This window comes from Hippoglossus stenolepis, chromosome 10, assembly GCF_022539355.2.
Source record: "Hippoglossus stenolepis isolate QCI-W04-F060 chromosome 10, HSTE1.2, whole genome shotgun sequence".
In the NCBI taxonomy this organism is placed as follows: Eukaryota; Metazoa; Chordata; class Actinopteri; order Pleuronectiformes; family Pleuronectidae; genus Hippoglossus; species Hippoglossus stenolepis.
This window is the reverse complement of record NC_061492.1, coordinates 14,762,444-14,784,047: the sequence shown is the minus strand read 5'-3', so window position 1 is coordinate 14,784,047 and position 21,604 is coordinate 14,762,444. Positions and strand designations below refer to the sequence as shown.

Genomic DNA, 21,604 nt, shown 5'->3' with positions numbered 1-21,604 from the left:
ATAAAGTCTGTTAAAAAAAGTACCTTGGACACAGTGAGACATAAACGTGTGAATAACTGGACCTCACAGAGACAAGAACACACAGATGTTCAAACTGGAGCTTTCATGCTAGCTAGCATGCTAGCTATAGCTTCCAGTGAGACCTCAGGTGAGCACTGTTGCCACGGTAACGTTTGCTTTCCTTCCTCCATTTTTTTTTTTTTCACCCAGACCACAGCTTCTCGCGAGACTGCGGGTAAGTGGCAGAGGGGAGGCAGCCTGGATGATCTCATCCCTCCAGCAGCTGCATAGCGCAGCGAGGCCGACCCCTAACTTTCTATCAAACTTCCAAGTTGCCTTCCCCGGAGCAGGGGGACACACACACACCGGGCCGGCTGCGGTTCCAGCGGGAGCTCGTAAAAGTTTTCCCCCCTCAACAACCCCCGCGGAGGTAAGTGAGGAGGAGCCGTGCGCAGTGTGTATGTGTATGTGCGTGTGCGTGTGCGGAGGGGGACTCACAGGGACCTGGCTACGAGTTGAAACAGAAAGAGGAAAAGGAACCCAGAGCCCGCTGGGTTGTTGTTGTGTGACATCCAGGAGGGAAGGTGAGTCCGGAGCGTGGCGGCGCTGCTACGGGCATGTGCGGGGTGTTGCTCGCCGTTCAAGGTGCCTACACACACAGACACACACACACACTCACTCACACACTCTCACACACAGCATCTATCGGCGGTGTGGGGACAAAGCCCATCTCTGTGATGTGTGGAGCCCGGTGCGCAGTCACTCAGTTTCTATTTATTCAACTAATGAGGCTGGGAAGCGTTTGGACCCGACTATCACTTGGGCTGCTGCGTCTGCTGCGTCGCATGTATGTGCAGTGTATATGTCAAGGGCATCGCTTTCCCAGGCGATTCACAGGTGGCACCGTGTGCTCCCCCCGCTGCGTATGGGCGATCTCCTTGTGTAAATCGGTGTTTTCTCCAGCGTGGTGTTTCCCCGCGTTGCTGCCACACGAGCACTCGCTCCGCACACCGGGCGAAATCCATGTGCAACATCTGTGCGATTTGATTTTGTTCACAGCCTGTCCACGTTCAACATCTGGCTGAACGCATGGTGCTATGTGAATTCTGTACATCATACCCATATGCAGGGTAGTCATGGACCCATTGTGATCAGGTAATGCCCATTCAGAAACCTCCTTTTGCTCATTTAGTTATGCCTAATGTTGCAGAATATACACAAAACCATCCTTATTGTCCAGCACAGGCACGAGAGAGAACACAGAGCATCACAGTGGAGGCACCGGGGGGAGAACAGGAAATATCTGGTAATGCAGGGACCCCAGGTTTGTTTTCATAGCACCGATGCCAACCCTGCAAAGTTCAGACACATGTAGATCTGTCTCCGGTATTTACAAAATATCAGCTGCAACAACTATGCAGGTAGGAAATTAAAAATCACTGGGCTCCCCTCTCACTGAATCACAGCTCCCGCTCCAGTAGCAGCGCTTGGCATGAGTCAGGTGGAAAGAATAGGAAGCTTTGGAGTTGAGCTTTGGGCAAGGATCAAGGATTTTTGGCATTCTTGGTGGGCTTAGCCGACCCGCGGCGGGCATGACTGATCACACAGGTCCCACTGCCATTTTTAATAGTGAGTCTAATCTCAGCTTTGTGCCACTGCTTGTTTTCACACCGGATGACTTCTTGCTTTTTCTCTGATGGGATTTCTTCCAGGGAATTAATCTAATGCAAATGTCAGCAGCTCTTTTTTTTCTGTCACGACTAGGGGTAATATACTCGCTCCTTTTTAAAAAGGAATCTGGCCTACAATCAGACCAGGGAGTTTGTTTTTCATGCTGTTTACAAAAATCCATTCACGTTAGAGATATGACAGACATGTGTGGGCCTGAAAACAGCTCATTCAGACAGTGTAGTTTGCAGCCATATGACAATAAGCAGATCAACAAGATCAGTCAAAAGATTTTTGCTTCTTATCAAAATGCAACTACAGGCAAACTCTAACATTACACAACGTCTGTGTCTCTTTTGGGAAAAGCCTCTGCTTCTCACATTTCTCACCGGCGTAAATAGTCCTCCCCCTGTTGTGTTACTGAAGGCCAGTGTTTCTATTTTCACTGTTTGCATCATACTTCTCACGTAACAATAACAATTGCTAGCGTGCTTCATTTGTAGTAGTGTCTTTTCCAACGTACCCACACATTCACACAGGGATGCTTCCTGTTGCTAAGTTGGGCTTAGGTTTCTTTTGTCTCTTGTGCATTGGCTCGGAGGGAATAGCTCGAGCAAAGATAAAAGACAACAACAAGCGGAGCATTGTACTGTTTTATAATTTGCCCCTCTGGAATGTGTGGGCTGCAATTATGCTAAGTGGCCATCAGGAAATGCTTAAATTAACTGTTTACAGTATATAATTAATAATGGGTTTATTGTTGTGATTGATGCTCAAGTTCAAAGTGCATCATTCTTTAATGATTTAATGATTTAAAAGATTGAAGAAGATGTATCTAATGAAGTGGTGTTCCGATACCATTTTCCCTTCCTGATAATGATTCCGATACCTGGACTTCCAATCCATTACCAGTTCCAATCCATTACCAGTTCCAATCCATTACCAGTTCCAATCCATTACCAGTGCTTTAAAAAAAAAAAATTAAAAAAAACTTCCATAATATTTTTCAACAGCTGTATGCTACTAACCCTGTATGGAAGTGGTGATTGATGTCATTGTTGTACGGCCTGACTCAGGTTGAACCCTTTGGAAAAAAAAATACATACAGAGAATTAATAATATAGAACTTCTTTTATTATCTAGTTTGACCATCATGACTGAGAAATTACTTCCTGTTATAGCTCGAAGTCTTGCATGAGGTACACATTGCTGTTTTATTCGTGGGACAGTGTGAAATAGTTCCAAATTGCGGACTTTTTAGCTAGGTTCTCTGGCTCTGACTCTCGGTAACGTTACGCTACTAGAAATCACTTTTTCTTCACTGCTTTAAAAACAGCACTTGCAAGTGGCAGTACAACACAGCTGCTGTTTTGGAGCAATGAAGAAGTTATTTTTCCGGGAAACAAAAATTGCAGTTTTTGCTGGGTGAAACTAATATGCTTAAAAGACGTTGTAGAAGATTGGTTCGACTCAGCAGTATCGGAGTTATTTCAGATTTTGGTACTGGAACATCTGGAACATCTGGAATAGAATGTATTCTCCTTCCCTAACAAACAAAAAGAAGTTAAATAATATCTCAAACTTCTTGACTTCACCTTTTGGGAATGTGCAGCGCCACCTGACTGACGATCTGCTCTGACGTGGGTGCCCCCGTCACCTCCCTGTGTCTGTTACTGACAACAGACCAGACGACAAACTACACAGACCTTGAGATACAGACTCTGCATCATCTGGTGCACTGACACAGTCAATGTCAGCTACAAGGCTGATTTCTTCAGGCCTGTTTTTTCAATTACAAAGACCAAAATGAGTCATGTACTCCTGAGTTTTGACACAACCTCCAGTAACAGCATGATATATATCACTTTAAAAAAAAAAAAAACGGAAGCTCCGTCAGTTTTAGCATGTGTGATGTGTCTGGCCAGGATTTGTCACCCACTAGTCAGAAGTCAAATTACTTGATGACTATATGGCCCCTGGTGTTTTATTTTCTCAGTGTGAGCATCTTTTTGCTGGCGGCTGGGGGGGTGGACGAGTTTGACTGTAATGAGGTGCGACTGTGGTTCTGCGCTTCCTGCTTGCTAAAATGTTGGAATGCTCTGTCTTTGTCTGGATTGGACGGTCCGCGGTGTTTCAACAAATGGGGGGGCAGAGGGCTCAGGGGCTACAATGGCGATGATGTAATCTCTTTTCAGCACACTGTCACCGAGCAAATGCAAACAGACAAAGGAAAATCCCCCCCCTCCTCACCCCACCTGCCACAAAGTTTGGGCGAATTTTGACCCCGACTGGGCTGACACCACGAGGACAGGTGCATGAGTGTCACTGTCTGCTCTGATCTGTGCTTGGTGCTGGGTCTCAGTTTGGTGGTTTGTTTGCTTAAATGTCTCTGGACTTAAGCAACCTCTGTGTCACCCTGCTTCCAATTCCTAACCCCGAAACCAAAACCCACAGCTATGCAGAGATCAGACTCTGCGTAATTCCCCTTTTCTGCTCCCATCAAACCTCATGCACACTGAAAATAGTACGACATGGTACAGAGATTGGAAGATGGAGAGAGGGAAAAAATAGTCTGACAAACAACCACTTTGTAAAAAAAAAAAGAAAAAAAAAGTGGAAGTTAAAAGTAGGAGAAACTTTCCATAATGAAATCTGGAATTCTGATGATGATGATGATGATGTGTTACTGCAGGCCATCCTTGCTGCCACACTGTGATGACGTGCCCGGTGTTGTCTCGACATGTCTGCCGGTTGCAACACTGTCTCTTGTCTTTGGCTCCGCACACTCTCTCTGGAAAGGATTACAGAGCTCTGCTCAGAGAAGAATCAAAACATCAAGCGGGGTTGCAGGCCTGTGCCCCATGCAGAGGCAATGTGGGCAGCGGTGGAAAAATAATTCCGCATACAAAAACCAACAGAGGTTTTGCTGTTGTCCCTCCTGTGGACGGGAAATCTGAGTAGCAGGAATGCGCGAGGGCTTGGTCATGGCTGGGCTCGAAACAGATCCCAGTGCGTAGACAGGTCTGTTCAGCTTGTCCTCATTCCTGTTCATGCTTATAACTGTTTTTGTTACTTTCAAGAGCTGCTTTTGCCACGTGACGTGTACTAAAGCAGGAATACCTGGCACCACAATACACTGCATACAGTTTTCTTCTCAAAAAACTCCCAAACCACAACTTTAGGAACAATATCCGAGCAACACCTGCTTAAACAGTGAAAGCATTGTTGCTGGAGTTTGTGTTGTGCTTTTAAAAAAAACAAAAACAAACTCCAACCTTGTACTGCTGTGAAATTCCACATCCTTTGCTTTGGAACCAGGGAATCGGAATCCATTTCCACCCTGTGAGTTCCTGCTTTGCTCTTAACGCTGAGTGGGAAGAATGAGAGCACTGTGAGCTGAAGGCCTCTGCTTGATTCCAATGACTTTTTTTTACACAAACTGAAGCTTCAGGTGGACTGAGTGAAGAGTGCCTGTTCCCTTTTCATGTAGCATATCCACGTCCATCAGTATTATTACCTCAGCCTCATTAATATAGCATAGAAACAACATTATTGTTAATGTTTAGGTCATCCAGTGTATTAACAGTACAGTGCCTGATAAATTAGGCCATACTCTCTTTTTGCTATGTTGCTCCAGGTGCAAAGGGCAGATAGGGCTGGCCATTAACAAAGAAGACTGCCTTCCCAGCCTTTCCTCTCTCACTGCCTGTTTCCTGTGTATTTCATTGATGTATTCCTGGATACCCTGCCTACACTTTTTTCTGCTACAGATGAAACTGAAAGCTGTTATAAATATGCATTTAGGCATTTTCCTGTATAATACATGAGACACAACTTTCTGACCATATTCTAAGTGCCTCTTTTAGTGGTAAATTGATGTAAATGAGGGGAGCGTGTTGTAACGTCTCTGCGCCGTGTCTCTACAGAACTAATGACTAGTTCAGCGTGGTTATTATTGCCATTAGTGCAAAGGAAAAATGCACTGCAAGTTTGTGTTGCCTTGAATATAGATTAAGAGGAAGACAGAATTGGATTTCATACATTGTGGTATGGTGTAATACCCTGGAACTTCACCTTTTACCTAAAGAAAACAGAAAAATCCAATCCCAGGAGAATAAATCAAGTGTTATCCTGCCCCACACAAGTTCAGAAAACACTCTGGACGATGCAGAGTGGCTCTACTTTCCTACTCTGTGAGTTTTGGGAATGCAACGTACTAATTATTGCCAGCCGGGGGAAATTTTGGGAGTAGAGGGAGAGGGGGTTGTTAATTGCATTTTGCTTCATTCTGCATCCAAAACTAAAACAGAGGAATTACTGAGACAATTGTCTGATTAATTAAGCACATGTTAATTTGCTTGCATTTCACTGTTGTGTATTTTAACTTTCGTTTTGGTTTTTAATGGAAAGTAAAGTATTGAAAGTGCACTCCGGGCGGCTGTTCAAAATGAGATGTGGTTGCATGGAGCTGGCTCGTGGTGCATGATAAACCACAGTTGCAGGGGCGACCGGAGCATGCCAGTGGCAGGGCAGTGCAGTGCAATGCAATGCAGGCCATCAGTTGCAGCAGCAGCAGCACACTGTGCAGGTTTGCACTGTGATTTTCTGGCACAGATTGTGATTTTTGCAGGGCACCACTGTTATGCAACACTAACTGACTTATCACAGTCCAAATGACTCTGTATGGATTGATTAACTCTGTCGCCTGACTGTTTATAATTGGACTGGAAGTGCACTGGGCTATGCCCTGGACGCGTGCCAAAATCAATGACTGGAAATGGTTTCCGTGTTTAAATATGCTACACCGTTGTTGTAGATTTTTTTGCACTCTAATCAAACCTTTCCACGTGCATTTGGTAACCACTTTCCATTTCCAACAAATGCTGAAGCACACCTGAGCTTTTCCACTGAGTCCTCAGTTAGGGAATTAGACTGCCCTCCAAGCTGTAGGGCACAGTCAGGCCTCTCGAGAGACGCGACAAAGAATCCCCCTGAGGTTTTCTGAGAGCATAATAAGCCCTTCCGTTGTTGTGTTCCCCCCCCCCCCACTTCTTCACTTCAATGGTCCTCATGTCGGCTCATATTGAAGCTTCCCCCCTGTCCCCAGTACTGCAGCCCATCCTGCTCTCTTGTTAAAATGCTTACCTGGCAAGAACCTGTACTTATTTTTTATGCTCCCATTCTTGCTAACTTTAAACAGTTAATTACAGAATGAAGTGAAGAGTACATCTTGCACACCAGACACCGATAATGTTTAGTGGCTGCACAGCATCTATTTGGCCAATGTGAGCTATTAATCAAGAATTCACCTTGACTCCGGTCTACCCGTGTTTTCTTTATCACTGCTGCTCTCTCAAGGATCCTATTGTTTCCTAGCAGCACTCCCATGCTGCTCTGCGTCTGTGGGGAATCCTTGTACATTTAAAATGCATCCCACTGTGGCTTGCCCCGGTTCATCTGTGTAATCAGATTGGTTTATGTGCTCTACCCTGATTGCTGCAGAGGTGGATTTCTTACCCCCAAGCAGCTGTTGATTGATTGAAACTCTAAAGGATGTGTGGAGCATCTTGTGATAGATTTGGTTACATTCTCTGGGGGGCCTTTTACATAGCCTGTGGTCAGTGCTACTGCCGCTGTGGAGCTCGTGTTTCTCATGTTTGCTCAGCAGGGTCCTGACCCCTTCCACAACTCGTCAAACCTTTTCTGTTCCTTAACATCACCTTGTCACAACTTGTCTAGACAAATTCAGAACAAAACTATTTGTCAGTTTTTAAGTATCCCATTCTTAAAATGCTGTTTAAAAAAGAAAGTAATTTCCCATTGTGGGTTTCAAGTCCCATTAGAGCTCTCTATTGTATTTCTGTGTTGTTGAAAAATATTGTTGTTCTTTTTTCCTGTCAGACTGTTATCTGATCAGAGAATTCAGTTAATGTGTCTGTGTTTTAGCAACAGACTTTATGTTTTTGTTACTGCAAGGAAACAGAGACTACGTTTTTAATTAATAAAATCATATTATAGTTTGCTGTGGTAAAGGCGGCCTAATCAGGACCCCTCCTGCCTCTGTGCCCTGTGATATGCCGTGTTTGCTCCCTGTGTAATCAGGCAGAGGATGTGAGAGGACAAGGCAGTGGATGACTTCCAAACATCGCAGGCATCTGTCGTTTTGACACGTCTGCTGTGAGAATCTGTCAGGCTGCTGTGTGCTGACCTTGCTGCTCATACACTGTTGTACATGCAGAGCTAATTGATCTCACCCTGAACCTGTCTTCATACCACACTCGCACACGCGCGCTCATAAATACAATACATATTTTACGTATATTTTGCAGTTTGAATTACACTAATAAAGATGGATTTTTTTAAGCAAGTAGCGATGTACAATTATCCTGATGTCATTCAGACCTGGAGACTCTTGGAAAAAGAATAAAATACAAATCACAATATCACTTGTAGATTATCTTTCTCCTTAAACCTGAATTGACTATAGTAGTTTGTTCCTATCAAGTGACCAATATTACTACTTCCGCCAGGGAAGTTAGGGTTGTTTCTTTGTTGGATGGTTTGTTTGTTTTATTGTCAGTAGGATTTAGCAAAACTACTCAATGTGTGTCCACCAAACTTTGTGGAAGGATGGGACATGGGCCAGGAAAAGAACCCATTACATTTGGCACATATCCAGACAAAGGGACGGATCCAGGACAGTGTATTTCACCAATTTCTCAGGGAATAATTCATGGATCTCGGTGAAAAAAATCGGGCATATTTACTACAACTTTCTACTTTGGGGCTCTTTTTGCATTGTTATGCCTTTATTTGCTAGACCCAGTAAAGACACAGGAAATATTGTGGGGGCAATGACCTGCAGCGAAAGGCCATCCAGATATTGGCTGCTCAGGGCATTTACACACACGTGTTATGCACCCCAACCTCTTGGCGATTGTGTTGCTGCAGGACTAAAGTTCTAACATTGATTAGTTTATTTCCAGGCACTATTTGGGCCATGTGATCAGTATTCCAATAATGATCTGTATGTGTCGTGCATGCTTGTTGTCTTTAACCATTATGATTTTCAGTTTTATAGATTTTAAATATTATTGACTGTGGATTTTATTTCCACTGCTAGTAGCCAAGCCACAGGAGTAAATGGCTGTATTGGCTTGAGCCCAGTTTAGATTTACACTGGGCAAGTGAACAGTATTCTCACTGATGGGCACACACATGCATGCATGACGCGGTGGAAGGCAGCATCGATGCCCCCCAGCCTCGAGCAGCCTGTGGTGCATGGTAGACCCATCAAACCTCTCATCTCCGGCACTGGCTTCCACACTTTCAAAACACCATGATCTCATTGGCATTTTGATTCACGTGTGGTGACCCACTGTTTATCCCCCATGTGAACATGTGACTTCGATCTAGTGGTATAGCCTAAACGAGTCTCAAGACATGTGAGTAGCACTGCGAGCTCATTCAGATTGGTTTTGCTCGTGAGTGCCTGTGATCTGCGAATGAAGTAATAGCAGGCTTGGAAGTGTTTAGCGCCCCCCTGGCTGAGCCCCATCTCTGTCTTCTGGCACGTGGTGAGGCTGAATTAAAGACGACGAACACAAACTATTCACTCAGCCCTCCTCCCCGCATCAACACTGTTAATTATGCTCTCTTGCATCCCTTCTATTTAAACCCTCTACTGATGGGAACTGCTTCATCTCAGCACACACACTTCAGTACATGCAGGGGCGTGTGCCAGCCCCATGCTGAGCTGGAAGAATTTGTTTTGTATCAAGTAGGTTCACTGCTTTTCAGATATTAAGAGGGGATATTTACCTTTTGTTGGGAGAACAGAAGAGATGGAGTGTCCATATAAACACATCTTTGCCCCAGCCAACACAGTCCTGTTAAACAAGGCACACTGCTGGGTAAAACTCACATTTCACTGGTGGCCTGGCTGCTCGGGTGAAGTTTGTCAAACACAAGTAATGCCTGAAATGTTTACTATAGAGTAACAAGTGGAAATATTTAAATATAATGGCAATAAACCCACAGTATCTAAATTCAAATGTGTGACTGCCAAGGCTGGATTCTTTTACAAGCGACAGGTAGAAACAGTACCTGAGAGACTGTCCAAAAGTAAGGGGTTCAAGTTTTCTCTCTCACTAAATGTCACAGGAAGAGAATCCCATATAAAAAAAATAGGTATTTTTCACCTAGAGGAAATGGTGCAGTCAAATGCTGGAAAAACAAACTGTTTGGCAGTGTGCCCATGTGAAGATGGTTGTCATTCTGTTTTGTGCGTGGAGCAGGATTGATGAGTGTCATATTACATTTCTCAAGTGTCAGTTTTAAGTCGTGCCACCTGATAGCAAAGTATGTTTGCCTTTTCGGTGAACCTTAGCACTTGAAACCCTGCATGTCCAGGGACACTGATTATTCTGCATTCAGTAACAAAGTAGCAAGACCTAAAATGAACCCACATCAGATTACTTTATAACCAGAGACAGACATAAATAAATATATCTAATATACATTTTTCTCGGCTCCAGTTGTCCAGAACTTTTTTCATTGTGATTTTTTTTTTTTTATGAAATAACTAATTAATAAGTTAAAATATGATCTTAGCTTAGCATAGTAGCAGTAACCTGGATGTCAATTATTACATTGTGGTTGTGCTTATCTTACACTGCAGGTGAGTGTTTGTTGAAGTAGCAGTTGACACCAGTTGAACTTTGGGCTTCATAGCGGTTCTTGGCAAAATTGTGCCACGGATTGCTGCAATAATCTTTATTGTGCTTCATTTGTCTAGTTCCACGTACACACACGAACCATATCCATTGATGACCGGGGATCCTGCTTATAATCAACCTTTGATTCTCCCATTTACTGCTGTGACAGTTGTCCTTGATTACTGATGATCACACAAGATCCGTATCTGTGGGGACTGTGGGGACGGCAAAGTTTATAGTAGAGGCTTTCAATAAATCCTTGAAAGCCATATCTCATTGGCTTTCAAGGATTTATTTCTTTGTCACCTTATGAAAAGAAGAGACTTTGTGGATACAATTCACAGCCATTATCTATTGTTGGCGAACAAGATTGTGATCCCTCAATGGCTTCCCACCTGCAAATGCTGGCACCTGATTCTGCTGGAGGCACGACTGCAGCAGCTCAGCTGTCTACGCAGTGGTGGTGACTGAAAGTTTATTTTTGAAAATTCAATTCAAATGTGCCTGTTCGGTTATACCAAGAAGAGATCCTGCATTTTGTTGTTGGCAGCCCAGATTGGAGTTTAAACGGAGACCACGATTTACATCTCAAAGGCGATTTCCTAGAAAAATTATTCTTAGTTTCACACAGGTACTGCAGAAAGAACATCTCTACAAGCTGCCGGGGGACTGAAGGGCTGTCTCTGATGTCTGCAGAAATTAAAATCAGTTTGGTTTGTTGTACTCAAAAATAGCTACTGTCCCAAGAGTTGCTAGTTTTTATTCTTATGAGCCAAATCAATGAATGTGCTGTTTTCTCGTAGTTTCTATAGAAGTTGGTGTCCTACTTTCATTTGCTATGTGTGTTCAAGTCTTTGTCTCTGCGTGTACCTGTCCGTGTGCATCAGGACTTCCCTGCCTGTCTAATGGAGTCCTAGCATTGGAAGGGGATAGGGCAGGGAGAGGGAAAGTGCAGCCCAGAGCAGACTTCCACTCTTAAACCTCAGCCCCTGACTGCTGCAGTTCAGAAGCCAGGCAGCCATCTCATTAGAATTTTTCACATTCCTCTTCAGGCGGCAGCACACTGCTTCCTCCCCATTGCTTTTTACAACACACAACTTTTAAAAGCTGACAATCTTAAATCTCAGCCTCAATAAAGACAAGTCATCTATAACCCCATCATCCAATATGAGGCTCTAAACCAACTCAAGCTCGGCCTCTGTAAATGAATGTGTATATGGACCATAAAGCTGTGAAATTACTGTGTAGGATGCTGGTGTTGGTTTCACAAACCTAAAATCAATCGAGTGTGTAAAAAAAAAAAAAGTTTTCTTTTCTTTTTGTTTTGACGGGGCAGCTGTTAGATTAAAGTATAAGATGTAGTAATTCGTTTTTTTGCTCTGGACAAGCAGACCACCTAAGCTGTTGGCAGTGTAATTACCTTTTTTTTAAGAAGTAAATGACTCTGGTAGTTGGACAAAGGCCTTCCTTGTCAAGTTGCTGGCCCACCCAGATGATGACATTGGAAATGGGAATGTCTTTACCTAAGCTATGTCAAGTGATTTAAGTGTCTATTTATCCTGCTGTCTCTCCAATGTAAAAAAAAAAAAAAGAGCAAAAACCCTTGTCGAGTACTTTGCGGATAAGCGGAGAGGAAGGATCGAGGACACCCTGCTAGAGATAATGGCAATGAATATATTCTAGTGCTCCTTCTGAACTGTCTTCTTGTGCAAGGCAGTGAGTGAAATTCACTTTGCCAGTGGTTAGCTCTGCCCATTACTCACTGAACTGTGCTGCAGTGATAGCTAGAGGCCCAGAGTTGGGGCAGAGCAGCAGCACATCACAAACAATGGTAATGATGAATGTCGATACACTGCCACCGCTTTTTGAAGCGCTTCAACTACACGTGGTGTTCGGATTGCACGTGTGGTCAGTTGAGCAATTTGTTGGGTCTGCTCTCACTTTATTGTGGTGTGCCACTTCATCCAGAGCTGATATCATGGGTTAAGTTGATTGCAAGACAAGCTTGTTGTTGTAAAGGCATGGTAGACTTACAGAGGCACTTTTAAAAAGCCTATGACTTGGACAGTCGGTGTTGCACTTCTCTCAAAGAATCTGCCTGAACATGCCCTAACCCCCAAACACAAATGCTCATCACTTCCTCCACTGAGGTTGGTGGAATTCCAGGAACTCGGCTCACGCTTGGATGATGCTACTATCGTTTGTCTGCCAGCAGGCCTGTCTGTTTTCTGTGAAGGTGTCAGGTTCTCAGGCTTGTTCAATCAGACGGGCAGGTTTGTGTTTGGATCTCAGCCACACGTAAGTATCCAGGCGGAGGAAACATACAGAAAATGGATCAATAACAGTAGGGGAGAGGGAAAGACGGGACAGGCGGAGATGCTTTGTTACCTCCACTGCATCTGTTGTATTTATGGACTGCCATGTTTGGGCTCAATCTCAGTGGATGTGAAGATACCTCAGTTCACCCCTCTGTCCTCAACACTCCCTCCTTGACAGGAAATTATATCGTGTAGGAGTCTGTGGATTTACTACAAATGCATTTTTTCTTCTCTGAAGCTGTAATTCTCTATCTGACCTCTGTACAACCCTCTACGCAAGCTTTCTCATTGTGGAAGGGGTTTGACGTTTTACAGTCTGGTTCCAGTTTTTAGTCATTTACTAAGTTCTCTTACTATTTTTCTGTGGGCCAAGTGGTCCATTCTTCTGCTTTGCTGTGGTCATCGTCAGTTTTTCTGTGTCCTTTGCTTCTGAGTTCTGGTTCAGTGTCTCTTCATCTCGATCACTCCATCTCCACTTGCATTAATTCATCAGAGTTTTCTGGCAGGCAAATCAGGCAAGTACACAGCCACAGTGAGGTCTCTTTACCAGGCAATTTTCAAAGACTACAGCGTGTTGGAGTGGGGCCCCAGTCTTGCCCAAACCAGCACAGAGGGACCTTTGTGCCTGCTGCCCAACAGCCCAGTCAGCCCTTAGAGCAGGGGAAGATTAGGAGACGGGGAGAGCCAATGGGCTAAATGGTAGGGTGCCTGTTTGAAAGCCAACGGTGTCAGCCAAACAGACCCTTAGTCCCTTTCAAGCACGCAGTAATTACAAGCTTGTAGGGCAATCCATTGGCTCCTTTGTCTCATCTCTGGAAACACTTGCCCAGTCTACTGGGAAACTTCATTCCCTTTCTGTTTGGAGACCCAGGACGAAGAGTCTTTCAACTCCAGCATGCTGTCCTTTCTCTTTGGGATACCAGTGAGCCAAGCAACTGGGATTGTTCTTAAGGAAACCCTTTTCTTGAGAATGTCTAGCACCCCAAGCTGTGTCTTACATTGATGACTCGGGTCTTGTTCTTTTGGGTTTTCTTTACTTGCTCTGATATTTGTGAGTCAGATTTGAAAGAGTAAGACTCTTGGTTCATGTGTGTGATTCATCAACACTGTTCATCTTGCCTGTTGCTGTCTGCTGTCCACCTTTTTATTTTATGTGGTATGTGTGTGCAAGTTTTGTAACAAGATCCTAGAGAGCCTGCGGACTGAGTCACCTGTAACACACATATGAACACAAGCTTTCAAAGGGATGTGTTACTCTTATCAATCATTTTTGTCTAGACTCGTTCTTACAACCATAAGAACAAATTGGAGCTCTACGGAGGTGTGCTATGATGTCACCAGCCCTTTATCTGCATCACCGGTTTGCTCATCTCTCGACAGGCCTTATGGACAAACTGGGAGGTCAGAGCCCCCATTACAGGGTGTTAACCTAATTTAACCACCAGGCTCAAGCTGTTTTGAAATGCCCCACTGACCTGCGAGAAAAAAAAAAGATCAGTTTAATTCTGCAAGGGATAGATGGAATATGGCAGGATGGGTGAAAAAGAGACTAGAATCTTTCTCCTAGATTCTCCAGGACTGTCTTGCTCACTTTTCCCGTCTGTTTTTCCCCGTCGCACAGACGTGCACAAGACATGCTCTCTCAGTTTCAGTGCCACACTCTTCCTTTTTAATCTGACAAAACTCTGAAGCCAGTCGCCTGTCTGCATGTCCATCAGCGAGGAGATTAGAGACCTGTTTTCTGGGACTTGTGCATTGCCTCCATTCATGTGTTCATCCCCGTGGACACCTGGCAGCGGGAGGGAATAAGGCCCAGCACTCTGGGGCTGGACGTGCAGTTTATCTTACATTCCCTGACTATTTTCACTCTAATTCATGTCAGAGAAAGAGGGTGTTAGTAGGACATGAATAATTATAATTTTTTTGATTAAGAAGTTTTTATTAATCTGCTCCAGAAACCTAATCTGTTGCCATGTCCCAAAGAATAGATTCCCATTGATTTAAAGAGCGTACAGTGGGAGCCTGCCTCATGTGACAGTTGGAAGATCACAGTGGAGATATTGTCTTTCATCTTATTTAAATTTATTTTCCCCGAAAATTTCATAAGATGAACGAAGATTACATAGAATGATGCGGTTGTATCGTGGTGGGCTTGTGGTTGTACATGCTCATCAGTTTACCATGAAGCTGTGACTTCTTGTGTTTGCATTTCATTTTAGGCTCTTTTGTGAGGAATTATGCTCTGCTTGGCTTATTGTCTGACACTAAAGATATGAGGCTCCACATGCAATATTTTAGAATATATTTCTTGTTTCAGAATCCTTATTACTACTACTGCTTATGTCTTTAAGAGATAAGAGCAACATTTTAATTGCAAAGCAAGCAGATGATAGTTTTGGAACACTGTTGGGTTTTTCCAGGAATTTTTTCTGTATGTTTTACCGCAGGATTTTCACTGCTTGTTTTTGCTAAATATTGGACTAACGGAAGGGGTTTCTGCTTCATAAGAAGCACAGTTTTAAAGATTTGTTGTCAGAAAACTGTCTTCCGTGTTTTGAAGTAAGGCTTACTCTGGATGCTTTGCCTCAGGCACTCTGAAAACTGAATCGTCTCCAAAGCCTTGAGAGTTTGCACTTGAATTCCTCATCTGACTTATAAATAGACTGATATTATCAAACAAATTGTCTCGGGAACATTTGACCCATCTCTCAGTGGACTGCCACTGTGATAATTTTGCTGGCTGCACAGCATTTTACACTCTGTTCCTTTCGTTTGATTGACTAACATCCACTTTGATCGCTGTTATTGTTTGAAGCAAAGGTGAATGTCCTATTTCTATTCAGCAGTGTATGTGTCTTTGTCAGTAAAAAGTCAACCCTGATTGTGGGATGCAGTGTAAAGGTGGCTGTGCTGTAGGGCCGTCACAGTGCACTGATTGCTTGTGGCTAATGTGATCAGAGCCACAACCAGGCAGGCCCGACCCAGAGTGGAGCCTTAATCTCCCCCAGTGTCTCACTGCCAAATTGGCCCGATTTGTCAGGCAGAGGATCATCATCCACTTCTCAGATGACTTTCAAAGGGCCCCTTTGCTTTTTGATGTGCAGCTTGGGATATGTGATTCCAAAAACTGCAACTCTGCATTACAATTCACTAATGTTGGCTCCTAAAGAGGCACATGAGAGACTTCATACGAATCAGAACCCAATAGTCGGTGACAGAGAGAGGTTAGAGCTGTGCCAGCAGAAGAGACTGAATACTTATCAATAGATCCATATGATTTTTCTCTACCTCGTATGTAATCTGGGTTATGACACAAGTCGTATAGTGTTTTTTCTTTAATGTTCCCTTTGGATAAATTAACTGATTAGGGCGAGGGCATCACTTTGCTCACACTTTCAGAAGAAAAAAATGACACAACTAATTTTTTGAATTTGGCTGTGCTTTCATGTGTCCCCTTGATGCTTATGCTGAAATTGGTTTGAAAAGTAGGCCTCCTTATCTAAAATTGAACATGTCACTGACTTTTCACTGGCTTGTAAAAAGCTATCAAAGGAAAAAAAAATCCACACTCTTTTCTACTTGCTGGTTCATATATAATATATGTGTGTGCGTGTATGACATGTATATATTTATATGTATAATCATTATCTTAGTTTCTACAAAGTGGAAATGTTTTCATGTTTATAAAAATGTGGGCCCTGGTCACATTTAATAAAGTTTCATGTTGTGGATCTTATTTCAGTTGATTTATTATCAAAGATCTGCAAACAAGCTTTCCCTTAATTTCACTTTTATCTATGAAAGTTGTGTGAGTCAGGATATGGATAATGTATGTACTGACAGATTTTTCTCATTTTTTTCAGGGATATGCAACAAAAATGTCATTTGGCAGTGTCGACACATTTGGGAAAGTAATATGCAAGGTTGAGTACTGAAGAGGTTGGGTTTACCCTGTCACTTTTTCTGCCCCATCGCTTGTTTATCCTGACAATCAATCTGCCCATGAAGACAGGGAGCAGCATCCCATCCCAGAGGCAGCCATGTCTACCTGCTAAGTGCCTTTAGCCTTTGGCACTGGTGTCATGACCAGCCTGAAGCACCCACCCATGGAGCGCACTGTTGGGGGTTCCATCCCAGCCACTGATGAGTTTTACACACGCCACCTCCGTATGGTCAATGGAGGGAATGTGCCGACACGCACAGACAATGTCCATGCCACTGTGAGCACAGGAGTGCCTAAAATGGGTGTACGGGCTCGGGTGGCTGACTGGCCCCCAAGAAAAGACATGACAGGGGCTCCGTGGCTCTTTACTGCAGAGCCAGAGAACTCTGCTGTGCCCTCTGGTGGAAAAGTTCATATTAAGTTAGGCTCTATTATGAGCCCTCAGGACTCATCGATGCTGCGGAACATCCACAATACTTTGAAAAATCGCGCCCAGGCTAACAATTACAGTCCTGAAACTCGTTACCTGGCCCCAGGAGACTACAGAGGTCCTGCATATAGAAACCCAAGGCAGAGACGCATTCGACAGCGCAGCAACAGTGACATGACTATCAGTGAGATGGAAGGCAGTGGGGACAGTGGAGAAGACTGGGGTCCAGCATTGGGAGCTAAATGGTCCCCTCTTCATCGTGAGTATGGTAGCACCTCCTCAATAGATCAGCATGGAGCATCTGGGGAGAGCTTCTTTGAAATGCTGAAGGGATATCAAGGGGATAAAGTTGACCAGCGTAGCCCTGCTCCAGAGAAACTGGAAGACATGTTGAATGTTGGGTCTAGGCAGACTATCATGGATCTTCAGGATGAGGTGGACAGCCAGCCTCCTAAAGCCAAGGACAGAGATAAGCCCCCGAAAAGACGCACTAAATCAGAGACGGGGGGTGAATCTATATTTCGCAAACTACGAAATGTGCGGGGCGAGTTGGACTCCCCCAGAGCGGGGTCTGATGTAGAGGACAGCCGGACAGAAGACATGGGCCCCCCTCTAAAGCCCTGGGTGTGTCAGAAAGGATTTTCCCATTACGATGTTCAGAGCACGTTATTTGACCTCAACGAAATTATTCAGTTGCGGCAGACTGCAGACAAGAGGAAAAACACCACCACTGGGGCCTCTGCTGCTGCTGTAGCCTCAGCTACCTCCACCCTCTCATCCACCCACAGCCTGCCTTACAGCTCCCCGAGTGGCAGCCAGGAAGAGCTCAGTTCTAGGGACAGTCCAAGTCTTGAAGCAGGAGATGAACAGAGCAACGAAATGCTGCTGAGCTGCCCTTGCTTCCGCAACGAGATAGGCGCAGATGGCAATGGAAGGCGCAGATTGGGAGCAGGTGGGATTGGCTATCATGGGCTTGTGGGCGGTGGAACAGGCAACAGTGGCTCAGGGACCCTGAGTGGGGAAGGAAACTTGTATGAAACATCTGTAAGCACACACTGCACAAATGCTGGAGTCGCAGTGCTCGAGGGACCAAAGGAGGGCCCCAGCACCCTCAGCGAAAAGGGCAAGCAATATATTGTGGAGCATGTGGACCTGGGAGCCTACTACTATAGGAAGTTCTTCTACCTTAGAGGTGAGATGCATTTAAGTGCTTTCATTACATAGACTCATTGACATATGAATGTGTGTTGTGAAAAAGTACTGTTGAAAATCCCCCAACAACTGTCTCTCTGCCATTTGATTCTCTGCCCTATTTCAGAGCACTGGAACTACTTTGGGATAGATGAGACGCTTGGTCCAATGGCAGTGAGCTTGCGCAGGGAGAAACTGGATGAGGACAAAGAGCATGGCCAGCAGTACAACTACCGCCTCATCTATAGAACTAGCGAGGTCAGCCATAATGTCCTATCCTCTTAAATTTGGGATTTTTTGGGGTTTTATATTTATATTGTTGGCATAGATCTTTATCCTGTTTACTCATATAGGTGTTTATAGCGCAATTAATACTTTGCCTGCTACATACTGGCTGGACCAGCTCAAGGTAAAACCACACTCAGTCCTGGTTTCTCATTCTGCAAACAGCCCCAGTGCTATTCAGCTGTCTCCCAACATCAGCAATGTGTGAAGAAACTTCAGGAAATACACTCATCTTCCAGCCTGCAAGGCCTGTCAGTGCCCAGCAATCTCAAACCACTGTGTGGAGAGCTTTACCTCTCTCTGTTTCAGTAGAAATGTACTGTCATATCCAGTTGCAATGTTGGCTTTAAGACCTCTGTGGCTGGCATGATATTTTTGAGTTTTAAATGTTGGATTAGGGCTAATATAGACGTGCACTCCCAAACAGAGGATAAAGCCACCTGCCTGAGGCTGTATGTTGGGAACTGACAAGTGTATGTGATTAAACCCCCACTCTTAAGATGAAGTACCTCAGGACTCCTGCCCCCGAGCCTACCTTTCAAACGCAGGGAACACAGGTTCATTGTAAACACAGGCCCAAACACAGCCTCAAGCTTGCAGGGGAGAAAGTCTCCATCCGTTCCAGCTGCTTATGATAGCAGAGTGATTGAGTTCACTCCCATAGCCCTGCACAATGCAGACTCTGTGTATACAGAATGCTTGGAGAAGTCCTCCCACCTCTTCTTCTCCAGTGCTTTTTTCCGTTTACTCTAGGCCTTGTGTCATAATTGTCTTTTTGTTTTATGTTGGCTTGTTTAATCGTAAAATAAGTGCCATTATTTTAAAAAACACTGTAGCTTGTGTCTTTTTGTTGGTGTCTGGGCATGCAGGTTTTGCTATCAGCATGTTCCATCTCCAAGACAAAGTTCAAAGCACAGCAAAGATTCCTGACGTGCATTCTTTGTCTTCTCACTCTCATCCTCCCTCTCTCCTTTCATTCAGCTGTCAACGCTGCGAGGTTCTATCCTTGAGGATGCAGTGCCCTCCACCTCCAAGCACGGCACCACCCGAGGGCTGCCCATCAAAGAGGTGCTGGAGTACCTTCTCCCTGAGCTGGACCTGTCCTGCCTCAGACTGGCCCTCAACACACCCAAGGTCACAGAGCAGTTGATGAAACTGGATGAACAAGGGGTAGGAAGAATAGCGTAATTTTCCAAGATATTAAACCAATGTGTTAATTTTACAGAATGAAAGCTGGCATCTTAGTTTATCTGTACAACAAGAGGATTGAAGTTATGTGATTTTCAGTCCTGAAGAAGTCAGTTAAAGAAGCTTTATTTGTATCGTTGTGTGTCTCTGTGTGTTCGCTGCTCCCCAGCTGAGTTTTCAGGTAAAGGTTGGGGTGATGTACTGCAGAGCGGGACAGAGCACTGAGGAGGAGATGTACAACAATGAGACAGCCGGTCCCGCCCTGGAAGAGTTTCTCCAACTTCTTGGAGAGAAAGTTCGACTTAAAGGCTTCACCAAGTACAGAGCCCAGCTGGACACCAAAAGTAACTCACATACTCTTCTAGATGACACATATACACACATTTTTTACTTTTAATTGAGACATATGATGCTCATATTCAGGTATTTTTTTATTTGGGTTATTACTTGCATGCACTAATGTTCTGAAAACACATAGTTTTCCTCATTCTGCCTATTGTTGCAGCTCCTCTTTCCAGGCTCCTGTCTCTTTAAGGCCCACTGGTGATAAAGCCCAGTCTGCTCCGATTGGCCAGCTGGCCCACTCTGTTGTGATTGGTCTAGGCACATGTAGGAAGTGTCAGCCCCACTATACCTGGCTTTGTTAGGGACAACTAGGCTTCCATTATGCAGTTATGTGGAACTGTGTTGTCACATGACATGTGGGGGAGTGGACCAAAATCTTTCTTACACAAAATATCTATATAACACACTAGAAGAAAGAAAAACTGAAAAAGCATGATATGTCTCGTCTAAGACCCAGGTTGATTTTTTCATTGTGTCCATTGTTCTGGGAAAAGTAATGTGACACAAAAAACAAAATTTACAGATGACTTGATTAAAACTTTTCAGTGTCATCTCATCCATGCTGACATCGACCCAGACACAGTTCACCATTGTCTGGTTGTTTGGGCTGTAATGAAATTGCATCCTGCCCTACAGAGAAAACACAGAGCACACATAATACACATTTGAGAGATGGCTGTCACTATTTGTACCATGGGTCTCACACTGACTTTTTCCTGCAGCGGATTCCACGGGAAATCACTCCCTGTACACTTCATACAAGGACTACGAGATCATGTTCCATGTGTCGACTCTGCTGCCATACACACCCAACAACAAACAACAGGTAAAAGTTGGAGCGCCCAGTCTTTTGTGGTATACAATTAGCTTTGTGTCCGGAAATGCAAAACTCCTTTCTTTGACAACAAATAACACCTTTAAGTAAGGGTGTATTGTATAAAGGCATGCATGATGACGTATGGCTCAGGTGTCAAGTTTGATTCTCATCCAACCTTCTTTCTAAAGAATTCTTAATTGTCTTCCAAGTGCTCTGTATTTGCCCGTCTGTTAATAGAAGCACATGGTCTCATTCTTCTCTAATTAAGACTTTGCTGTTTTTCATTGACTAGTTGCTGAGGAAGCGACACGTTGGGAACGACATTGTGACTATTGTGTTCCAGGAGCCCGGTGCTCACCCGTTCACCCCCAAGGCCATTCGCTCTCACTTTCAGCATGTCTTCATCATTGTTCGGGTGCACAACCCCTGCTCTGACACCACGTGCTACAGGTGGGTCTTTGCAACACATTAGGAGAGATAACAAAGCAGAATAAAAGCTGAACTGAATGTGTTGAGCAGTGAGCTTGCAGGTGTGTGATTAATCTGTAAGGGCCACAATGGAAACATTTTATTTTCCTACACATGTATACATGCTATTTTATGTGTGTTTTTCCAGACTGGCCAATCACACCAGCAGTATTGATCTAGTTTTAACTTCCTGACTTATCCATTCATCCAATGTACTGTATGAGTTTGGGTTGC

At 44.2% G+C, this 21,604-nt stretch overlaps 1 protein-coding gene across 2 annotated transcripts in view; it reads left to right on the top strand.

Moving 5' to 3' along the window:
- Nucleotides 1-248: 248 nt before the first annotated feature.
- LOC118116536 (signal-induced proliferation-associated 1-like protein 1) overlaps nucleotides 249-21,604 on the top strand; it is a 35,617-nt gene continuing 14,261 nt past the window's right edge. Inside the window, exons 1-7 of one of the 2 annotated variants that reach the window (XM_035168281.2) lie at nucleotides 249-430; nucleotides 16,567-18,268; nucleotides 18,395-18,525; nucleotides 19,534-19,722; nucleotides 19,910-20,084; nucleotides 20,808-20,911; nucleotides 21,195-21,352. In XM_035168281.2, the coding sequence (XP_035024172.1) occupies nucleotides 16,786-18,268; nucleotides 18,395-18,525; nucleotides 19,534-19,722; nucleotides 19,910-20,084; nucleotides 20,808-20,911; nucleotides 21,195-21,352 (2,240 nt within the window). In that variant the 5' untranslated portion in view covers nucleotides 249-430; nucleotides 16,567-16,785. Of the gene's footprint in view, nucleotides 431-489; nucleotides 646-16,566; nucleotides 18,269-18,394; nucleotides 18,526-19,533; nucleotides 19,723-19,909; nucleotides 20,085-20,807; nucleotides 20,912-21,194; nucleotides 21,353-21,604 lie in introns of those variants that run through there. The other variant, XM_035168282.2, reaches the window with a different exon arrangement.